At 57.9% G+C, this 10,684-nt stretch overlaps 1 protein-coding gene across 1 annotated transcript; it reads left to right on the top strand.

Moving 5' to 3' along the window:
* Positions 1-1,279: 1,279 nt before the first annotated feature.
* Positions 1,280-10,600, top strand: LOC112274162 (enhancer of mRNA-decapping protein 4). Its single transcript, XM_090245576.1, has 14 exons — positions 1,280-1,450; positions 2,571-3,605; positions 3,913-3,962; positions 4,136-4,286; positions 4,653-4,880; positions 5,306-5,434; positions 5,630-7,567; positions 7,783-7,867; positions 7,986-8,260; positions 8,436-8,555; positions 8,683-8,853; positions 9,019-9,168; positions 9,360-9,503; positions 9,866-10,600. The coding sequence occupies exons 2-14, from the start codon at positions 2,661-2,663 to the stop codon at positions 10,169-10,171; spliced, it is 4,692 nt and encodes a 1,563-aa protein (XP_090101702.1). The 5' UTR covers positions 1,280-1,450; positions 2,571-2,660; the 3' UTR covers positions 10,172-10,600.
* The last annotated feature ends 84 nt before the right edge of the window (positions 10,601-10,684 follow it).

Genomic DNA, 10,684 nt, shown 5'->3' with positions numbered 1-10,684 from the left:
TAAGTGTATATTTCTTTGTTGTATTTTCATAGATATATGAATAGAAAAAAAAGATAGAAAATAAGGTGATAAAATTCTTAAAAATAAATAAATAAATAAATATAACAAATTAGTGAATTCTAGCCACATAATTCATACTATGACGAAATACTACTATTTTGTAATAAAATATAATTACCAATTAACATTATGTTATAAGGCTTGAATTTCTTTTTATTCAGACAACATTGTCCAAAATATTTTAGCTCATTGCAATAGTAAGTCTTGAGACACTTTATTTTTTTTATTTTCATATTTATCACATTTAAAAATAAATGATATTTTTGATAAATCCAATAAATTTTAAAAATAAAATTTAATTACCAATAATTTTATAATGAAAAGATTCACATGTGTATATCATATGATATCTTCTAACTTTGCATCAGTGCACCATGAATGTCAAGAAAATTTTAAAAATAACAACAAAAACAATAAATCAGTAAAACGTGGAAATAAGCCTGAAGAAGAAGATGAAAAAATAAAATAAACTAAAAAATAAAATATCTGGCTATTAGAAAAAACAATGGTTGCTATACCTCTCATTCTATGGAGACAAAAGACAATTAAAAACAATTAGTCTTTGTTGACATAACCTTTGATACTGACAAGGATGTCCATGGAGTTTATGGATATCCACATCAATGCAACCCATGTACTTGATTCCACTGTGGAGACTGTTCTTGGATTCCACTGTGGAGACTGTGGAGCCTTGTGACCTTTAATGCTTTTATCACACTGTTCTGTTGTTTGTTCCTGTTTGTATTTTTATTTTGAATTAAGCTTTTGCTGTTCTTTTAATGATTATTATTTTTCCAATCTGTGGGATACATACACATGCCTGATTTGATAGCACTAAAGACCTCACCCCCACTGCAGAACAAGACTTCTATTCAGTATTGGAATAGACAGTAGCTAATAATGGCTCAACTCTTCCTGAACTGTGGAGACAATTTGCAAAACCAGTGGGGACAGGAAGAGCTCTGTTGAATAATATGGACATATCAGAGACTTGAATTGCACGGCAAGGCCGAAAAGCATCACAGTAAAAACACTACACAGTAAATAACGTACTGGTCGACATGCCGGTCTGTATTTGTATGAGTTGAGTCGGCAGAAGGAACAGTAGTGCGAAGTCTACGCACTGAGTCTAGTGATCCAACCATAGGCAGAAGTCCACGCACCAAGTGAGCGAGTGGGTCATCCCCTCCGTTCTCAAACCCTAGTTATACGGAAAGGACTCTTTCTCGGGACGATATCTTCTTGCGCTTTGCCCTACAGATTCGCAAACTCATTCCGCACAAACTATTGTTCCTGACATTGCCGCTTAACAGGCTCGCGGTGCCTCACTGGACTGTTAGGGCTGCTTCGTTCCTTGCCGATCGCTGCCGCGCTTTACGAGATTAACAAGGTATGTACATCGAATTCAATTTTGCTCAGTGATGTAGCTAGAAAGGTTGTATTCCTTAAGCCAGTAATCATAAGCGGGGTGGTGTTGTAAACTTAACAATTTCATTAACAATTCGTCGATAGAGAGCTTCTTGTTACCATAAACGAGCAGCTCGGCAAATACAATTATAAGCAACAAGTGGAGTGCAGTCCAGCTAATGGGCGCTGACATCAGGCAAATTGGTGGTGTCGGTGGGTATATGAATCTGAGCCCTTGGAGATGCATATTTGTAGACGCCCGCAATTTAGCTGGAGTTTGTAGCTCGGAAGGAAGCAGGGTAATTGTGGTGATTTCCTGAGCGCACCGATCGTTTGCTAGGATGATCGTGGGGACAGAGAACGTAACAACGCGCGCTTGTATGCCGCATGACGGTGCCGATTCTCTGGACACGCCGGACCGGTAGTGTGTGTGTGTGTGTTGGTGGTGATAGGGGGATTGCGTTGTACTCTGGCGTGTGGACCTTGGAAGGTGATCGATTCGGGGTGACTGTAGAGCCAGGGATCGGAGTCCAGTTGGAAGTAGGAGTCTAGGAGGTTTATGCCCTGGAGGGCCGGGCCGGGCCGTGCAGTGCAACATCATGTCCGGGACAAAGCAAGTGTCGACGAAACAGTTGTGGTGGTTGGTGAATTGGGCGGAATCGCGGACCGTGGTTGGCGGTCGGAGGTGGTAGGCGTGGGTTGTCACGAAGAGGGGAGTGGAGGAAGAAGACGTTGGAAGGGTTTGTAGTGTCGGGGAGAGCGCGCATGGTGGCCGGCGTGGGTGTGGCCGGTCCGGAGTCGGGGATGGGCGGTGGCAGGTGCGGTGATGATTGCGAGGACATGACGTTGGAGTTGGGAGATGAGTGTGCATAGAGGGTGCAGTAGGAAGGGGCGACAGAGGTGGCGTGAGAATTTTGGGAGGAAGGTCGGCAGCGGTGGTGGCGATTGATGTCGTGGGGGTTGGGAGTTGGCGAGTGAGCGTGGCGTGGGGTGATTGTGAGTGTGTGGTTGTGGTCGTGGATGCGCGCGAGGAGGCGGGGTGTGGAAGACGGGAGGGTTGGGGGGGCATGTTCTGATGCGGGGTGGAGTGGGGTTGATGGCAGGTGAGGCCGTAGGGGAGGACGCGGAGTAGGCTTGGGAGTGGCATGAGAGTGGTGTGGCGTTGAAGCGTGGTGTGGAGTGGAGTTGAGAGGATGGGAGCTCCGGGACCGCCTGGGGGTTTTGATGCGCAGAAGTACATGAGGGGTGGGCAGTATGCTCCGCAGATTCATCCCTCGCAGGGTCAAGGTGGGCATCCCGCGACGTCGGGTGGATTCTACTCGCAGCCAGTTCCGTCGGCGTTCCCCACCGCGAGCTTTGCCCCGAGTGCGAGCGTTGCGCCGAAGTCGAGTTCGTTCCCCCCGCTTCCAGGCGGTGGGGCGATGTTCAACGCGGCGAACGTGCCCCAAGGAGCGGGTGCAATTCCGAACCCATTCTACTTTGCACGGGATCGCGGACAGGGGGGTGGTGGGTATGCGGGGGGCGGTGGTGCCCCCGGTCCGCTGCCTGTTCCGAAAGCGGGCGATTTTTCGCTGGGTGGCGGAGGTGGCTCCCACCCGTCGCCGACAGCGTCGAGCGCGGCGGGGGCGTCAGTCGGGCAAGAGAGGGGCGCGGTGGGAGTGTCGAGCTCACCGCTGGACGGCGCCCGGCTGATGGCTCTTCTGACGACACAGTCTGCGGCGGAGGGTGGGGGCGATGGCGCGGCGGGGAGCGTGGTGCCGGAGCTGGAAGTGGCGGCGTCGGAGGGGAAGTTCGGTGGGGCGAAAGCGCCGGCGATGACGATGGCGAGTGCGGGCACGGTGGCGAGCAGCACGGTTCCCGCAGGTTTGCCGAAGGCGCTGCAGGACAGCAAGCTGCCGCGGGGGAGGGTTCTGCAGGGAGAGCGGATCGTGTACGACGTGGACGTGCGGAGGGCGGACGAAGCGCAGCCTCAGCTGGAGGTTCGATCGATCTGCGCATACGGGTCGGACCCGGAGCCGATATTGGGAAGGCAAATAGCAGTGAACAAGGATTTCATCTGCTATGGGCTACGAGGGGCGAATATTCGGATAATCAACCCGACAGCAGAATCGAAGACGCTGCTGCGGGGGCACGGTGAGGTAAGGGAAGGGGGGGGGGGAGTGTGTGGCGGTGAAATCCATGTGAAGCAGCGGGGGCATTTTGGTTATCGTTTCTCTGTATATGTGTGTGTGTGTGTGTCAGAGATTGCCATGTCGGTGATTATGAGTGGCGGGCATGGGCGGCGATGTCAGTTTGGGCGGTTCCGTGCAGTTGTGAGTCGGGTGTGGTGCTTAGTGGTGGGAGGTTTGTCGGGGAGACGGTGTGCGAGCGGTAGTAGTATGACAGCGTGGAGGGGGTGCAACGGGGTAATGTTTGGCTGACAGTGGGTTTTGAGTGGTTTGGCAGAGGGTGACGGACATGGCTTTCTTCGCGGAGAACGTGAATAAATTTGCAAGGTGACATATACGACGATGTGATGGTATTGAGTAGTGGTTTGGATAGCCCGCCGGGCGCGTGAGGATGGTTGGGAGTGGGAGAGTGTTGAGTTGGATCGGTTTGGTGAAATGCGGGTGGGTGAGTGTGGCAGTGGGAGTGGTTGATGTGAGTTGGGATGGTTTTGCATGTTCAGCGCGAGTACGGACGGAAGAGTGTTCGTGAGGCTGATCGTGGAGTCGCGCGACAAGGATGGGAAGCCGTTTATACAGGATCAGATCGTGGCAGCGGTACACTTCATCGGCGACTGGGAGTCGACGAATCCACGAATCTGCTGGCAGACGCAGGTGCAGTTTTTGGGACAGTGTGGGTAGTTGAGAGCGTGGCAGCGTAAGGGTGCACAAGCCATGCAGTGCGAGTGAGTGAGGATTGGGGTGTGGTTGGTAGGAAATGGAGTGCGGGCGTACAGGAACAGAGATGAGTGAGATGTGTGGTGGGAGTGGTGTGCATTGGCGTGTGATGTGGGTATGGCGACGGTGTGGTCGGGGCGAGTGCATGTGAGAGCGGGGAAGAAGGGAGCGGGACGGGGTGTGGATGTGGGTGTTGTGGGTGGAAGGTGTGGGAAAGGTGAGTGGGATGTTGAGAGGCAAGAGCGGGGTGTTTGAGAGTGGGGGAGTGAGCAGGAGTGACAGAGTGGGGTGCGGGTGATGCAGGACACTCTGCTGGTGGCGGTGGGGAAGTACATATTGTCGATGGATCTGAAGAAGTTGGAGAAAGCGGGTCCCGCGGGGGTTCCGACGACAGAGGAGCCGGTGGTGTGTGAGATGAAGGGATTGGTGGAGGGCGTGACGTTGATCGGGCAGCACGAGGAGGAGGTGACGGATCTAGCGGTACCGTTGTACTCGCAGAGCCACGTTGCTTCCGCTTCGGCAGATGGTTCGGTGCGTGTCATGAGCCTGGGCTTTGGTGGGTTGTTGGTGGCGGTGACGGTGGTGAAGGGGGGGGGGAGGGTGGGCGCGTGGTTGAGTCGATAGCCGTGCAGATGTGACGGAGAGCAGGGTGCAGAGTTGTGGGGCCGTGTGGGTGGGTCGGGTGTGGCAGTGACAAGCATTTGTGGCAAGTAGTTTTGAGTCTCGTGAAGTGGAAAGGGGTAGTGGGGGTGGGGGGCTTGGGTGCAGTGATGAGCGAGTTAAGCATGAGGGTTGGTGGGATGGATGTGTTGGAGGGGATGGGGTGGATTGCCGCGGTGAGTGCATGGCGAATGCGGAAGGGTGGTGTGGAAGGGCGGCGAAGTGGAAGTGTAGGGTGGGGGTGGGGAGTAGAGTGGTGTGCATCTGAGGTGCAGTTGTGGTGGTGAATGTGGCAGGTGCGAATTTGGGGGCCAAATGGATCCGGATATGTGTCTTCGTTCGTTCCACACATGGGAGAGGTTGTGGGCGCCGTAGCGTTTCTGTCTGCGCCGGGGTTTCCGGAACAGTCGGTGCTGCTCACTGCGGTACGTAGAGCAGCATGTTGTTGACGTTGTGCGCGGTGTGGGTGATGGGGTTGGTGAGGCATGAGAGAGCGGGTTTGGGTGGGGTGGGAATGGGATGCGGTGTGTTGGGGATAGCGCAGAGTAGAGTGGGTGGCGGGGTTGGCGAGGGCGGGTGCAGGACGCTGAGCAGGGAGGGTGTGGGGTTGGCGTTGGCAGGGACACCAGATGAACCGGGAGCTGAAGCTGTGGGCGCCGGAGGAGAGCGCGTCGCCGTCGAAATCCGGGAACGTGATGTGGGAGTGCATCCAGACGGTGGAGTTCACGAGCTCGGCGGCGGGAGACGACATGGAGACGGCATTCTTCAACCAGGTGGTGGTGGCGCCCGGGGCGAACTTGATCGTGGTGGCAAACGCGAAGAAGAACGCGATCTATGTGGTGCACGTGCAGTTCGGGGGTCGAGGGGGGAGAGCGCAGATGAAGTATCTGGCGGAGTTTTCGGTGACGATTCCGATCCTGAGCTTGATGGTGAGGGAGCAGCGCGGATCGGAAGGGGGACAAGGGGCGGTGGTGCAGATCTACTGCGTGCAGACGTTAGCGATCCAGCAGTACTCGCTGTTGGTGTCGCAGTGCGTGCCGATGTCGACGGAGAAGAGCGCGAGACAAGCGACGGGGGTGGTGGACAAGGCGGCGGTGAAGGTGGTGACGAGCACGGCGGGATCCGGGGGTGGCGGAGGAGGAGCGGAGAAGGCAGGGACGAAGGGGGATGTGGCGGGGACGGGCGGGGACGGTGCGGGAAGCGGAGCTCCGAACGTGCCACCGGGTTACGGGCGAATCACGGTGGCGTTGGAGAACCTGATGGAGGGGGGTCAGGCGCGGACGGAGATGGCGAAGATGATAGCGTCGACGAAGCTGAGCGCGGCGGGGATCGCGCAGACGCTGGCGGAGGATGATGGGAAAGCGGGGGGCGAGATGGGGACGGAGAAGGGGACGCAAGGGCGTGGGGGCGGGGGTGAGAAAGGTGGGAAGCAGGATGCGGTGGCGGTAGCGCCGGTGAGAATCCTGGCACGGTCGAGGAGTCCGACGAAGAACGTGGAGCAGCAGCGGTACGGAGCGGGGTTGGGAGGGGTGGCGAAGAGCGGCGGGGAGGATGCGGAGGAGGTGAGGTTTAGCCCCGGCGGGCTGCGACGGCAGGCGTCGGGGACAGCGGAGGATTCGAGCAACGCGAGGGTGGGCGGGGGTCGAAGCGGCGGAATGGGGCGGCAGGGTTCGGGGGGGATGGAGAAGGCGAGCGAGTACAGGGAGAGCGCGAGCGGAGGGGCGGGGATGAGGAGGACGCAGGGCGAAAGTCGCGAAGAGGGTGGGTCGAACGAAGGCGCGACGCAGTCGGGGTCGTCGGCGGTGGGGAGCGGTTCACCTTTTTCGAGCATGGAGTCGGGGGTGCAGAGCGCAGCGGAGGAGGAGGCGGAGCAGCGTGGGATGTTCGGGATGCAGGGCGGGGGCGTGCGGGGGAACGTGCTGGGGCAGCACCTGATCACTCCGAAGGAGGTGATGTCGCTGGTGGGCGGGAGTCGGGCGGCTCAGGTGGGGGCAGGCAACCGCGAGGCGGGGGGTGGAGGTGGAGGTGGAGGTGCGGTAGGACGGGGGGGAGTGGAGGTGGAGCCGGTACAACTGGAGACGGTGAACTTTTCGATGGCAGGAGGCGGGCATGGAGACGGAGGGCGGGAGTCGGACGCAAGCAAGGGCGTGCAGGAGTCGGAATTGGAGTCGAGCGAGCAGGAGATGGCGAGCCTGGGGGACGGGGGCGCAGGGTCGGAGTTCGGGTCGGCGGAGTACGGGCAGTCAGAGTTCAGCCCGACGGAGGAGGAGGGGCTGCTGGAAGCGGGCGGGTACGAGGGGTTGGACGTGGGCGGAGGGAGGGGCAGCGGGGGTGGCGAGACGGGCGCGTCAAGCGCGGCGTCGGCGGCGTCAAAGCAGAGGAAGAGCAAGAACAAGACGAGCGGGGGGACAGTGTCAGGGGGGTCGGCGTTGTTGGCGGCGCCATTGAGCCTGAGCCCTGCGATGGCGGGGGAGAACGAGGCGACGAGCTGGAGTTCGGGGGTGTCGGAGGCGGGGTTGGCGGCGGAGGTGGCAATGATGCAGGAATCTCTGAATCAGGTGCGTGGTGAGGGAGCGGGAGAGGGGGTAGGGGGTTTGGGTTGCTGCGGAGAGGCGGGGGCGGGTGGGGCGAGGTGGGAGGGGAAATGGCGTGAGGGTTTGTGTGTTGGGGGATGGTGCATGGTTGGGAAGTCGGGGGGAGGGATGGATTGCGTGAGTAGGAAGTGGCGCGTGCAAGACATTGACATGCGTGGGGTGGCGGGGAACGGTTTCAGCTGGTGAACATGCAGGCGGAATTGCAAAAGCACATGGCGACGATGGTGTCGGTGCCAGTGGTGAAGGAAGGGAAGCGGCTGGAAGGTACGTGAGCAGGGGAGGGGGTGTGGTGATGAGGATGGTGTGTGTGGAGAAATGAGTGGGGTGTAGTGGGAAGTGGATGTGGACGGTTGACTGAGACAGAGGAGGTTTGGGTTGGCAGTGGCGATGGGGCAGCGGATGGAGAAGGTTCTGAAGGCGCACGTGGACGCGATGTGGGCACGATCGGCGGAGGAGAACGCGAAGAGGGAGAAGGCGGATCGAGAGAAGATGCAGCAGATAACGACGCTGCTGAGCAATTTCTTCAACAAGGAGATGCCAGCAGCGATCGAGCGTGGGATGAAGAAGGAGTTTCTGGCGCTGATACCGACGATCAGTCAGGCAATTTTGCCGCCGATACAGAAGGCGATCGCGGCGGGCATAAGCGAGTCGTTCCAGGTACAGTGTTGGGGGTGTGGGGGGTGTTTGTGGTGGGCGACGCGATGCGTGTGTCCGGGACGTGGTGCGGGGGGAATAGACGGGGGGGGGGGAGTGAGAGGGGAGGGGGTGGGACGGGAGGGGGCAAGCGTGGGATGGGCGCTGATGGGAGCGGATGTGTGTGGTGGAATGGCAGAAGGGCATCGCGGAGAAATTGCTGCCACAGCTGGAGAGGTTGATCATGACGAAGCTGGAGATATCGATCTCTCGACAGCTGCAGGGTCAATTCCAGACGGTGGGGAAGCAGGCACTGCAGGTGAGGTGTTTGTTGGATGGAGGTGCGTGGGTGGGAAGGGGTGTGGTCGGGGGATGGTGCGGGGCAGGGGCAGGGGCAGGGGTGGGTGCGGGGGAGTGACGACGTGGTATGGATGGGGTGGTTGCAGGAGGCGATTCGGAGTTCGTTCGAGGGGTACATCATTCCGACGTTCGAGAACTCGTGCCGCAACATGTTTGAGCAGGTGGATTCGGCGTTCAAGCACGGGATGGAAGAGCACGTGGCGATAGCGCAGCAGCAGTTTTCTACGATGCATGCGCCTCTGGCGTCGACGCTGCAGGTTGATGGACGAGCAGATGCATTTTGGATTGTTGTTTGTGGGCGGTTGGGGGAAAGGGTGGGCGGAGTGCGGGGTCGGATAGGGTTGGGATGGGGTGGAGTGTGGTGGGAGGGAGGTGGTCGTGGGGTGCGGAGTTGTGACGCAGAGGTGGTGGTGGGGGTGCAGGATACGGTGGCGTCAGCAAACTCGCTGGCACTGTCGCTGAAGGGGGAGCTGGCAGAGAGCAACAAGCGACTGGTAGCACTGGTGGGGAGTGGTGGTTTCGACGCAGCGGTGGGGTCGAACCGGAACGAATCGACGGGTTTTCTGGAGAAGGTAGGGGATGGTGAGGTGTGCGGTATTGGTTTGGTTGCGACGGCGTATGAGGGAGGGGTGTGCAGGCAAGTTTGGGCGGGGAGCGGTGGTGCAGCGTGGGATGTGTATTTGGAAACGGGTGGTGTTGGGTACGAACGGAGTGAGGAGGTCATGTGTGCGTTGTGGTGAGTTTTGTGGTGGTGGTGATGCAGCTTCTTTCCATCCAGCACGTGGACAAGGCGATAGACCCGACAGTGAAGCTGGGAAAATTGGTGAAGGAGGACAAGCTGGAGGAGGCGTTCCACATGGCGCTGTCTGCGGACGATGTGGATGTGGTGGCGTGGCTGTGCAACCAGGTAAGAGCGGTGGAGTCGTTACAGGCGGGGCGGGGGTGTCAGTGTTGGTGTTGTGGGTGGGTGGGAGGGACGAGGTGGACGTGGAGAGGCAGTTGGTGGGTGTGGTCTTGGCGGGTGGGAGCGTGGAGTGATTTTGTAGGGAGGGGAGTGGCGCCGGACAAGGCGATGCGAGCGAGTGTGGGGAAGTGAGAAAGGGGGTGTGAGGTTTGGGACGGGGAAAGCGGGGAAAGCGCAGGGGGGAGAGTTGGAGGGGAGCGCGGTTGAGAGTTGTCGGGTGGATGTTGAGGTGGGATGGTGTGGGGCGTCGTAGGTTGTGGAGAGGAGAGATGGTGTGACAGTGATGTGGGTGCGTGGTGGTGCAGATGGACCCGACGTCGGTGTTCACGAGGTCAGCGCTGCCATTTGGTCAGGGCGTGCTTTTATCTCTGGTGCAACAGTTGGGCGTGGAGATCGAGAAGGACACGAAGAGCAAGCTGAAATGGATACAGGAGGCAGTGCTGTGTCTGGATCCGAAGGATCCGACAGTGGCGGGCCACGTCCGGGTGATCTTGGAGCAGGTGCTGTCGAACCTGCAGCGGCAGGCGAACGTCGCAGGACCCGGGGATTTAGCGATCCAGATGCGGTTGGTGACGCATGTGGTGAACTCGATGCTGACGACTTGCAAGTGAGAACGGGGGTGAAGTGGGTGGCGAAGCGGGATATAGGGCGAAGAGGATGCGGCGAGGGCAGTCGCGGCGCCAAGCAGCACTTTTGGGGGGGGGGGCTCCGGCAGACGGAGGCGTTGGGTTCGGGTGGAGATGGGAGGCGAAGTGGTGGGACGCGAAGGAGATGGGAGAGGAGGGAGAGGGGATCGGTCTCCTGGAAGGGAGGATGATTGTGAAGGAGGTATAGTAGCGTGAGTGTTAGGAGGGGGGAGGGGGAAGTGGCGTACCGTTTTCACGGCGAGTTGAGTGTAAAGAGAAACGTACAAATGTGGAGGCAGTTGTGTGGTTCACGTGAGATGGTGGTACGTGGGCAAGTAGGAGTTGCAGTAGGTGGGACGATGTTTTGAGCGACTCTGGTATAAAATAGTTGTGGGGTGGCGTTACGCCGAGAATTATGATTGCATTGGTATGCGTGCATTTGCGTGGTGGTTGGTGTGGCGGGGGTGATGCTGTTGTGGACTTGTGGGGGGGGGGGTG

Source organism: Physcomitrium patens, chromosome 21 (genome assembly GCF_059467195.1).
Source record: "Physcomitrium patens ecotype Gransden chromosome 21, ASM5946719v1, whole genome shotgun sequence".
Lineage (NCBI taxonomy): Eukaryota > Viridiplantae > Streptophyta > Bryopsida > Funariales > Funariaceae > Physcomitrium > Physcomitrium patens.
This window is presented reverse-complemented; position numbering and strand designations above follow the sequence as displayed.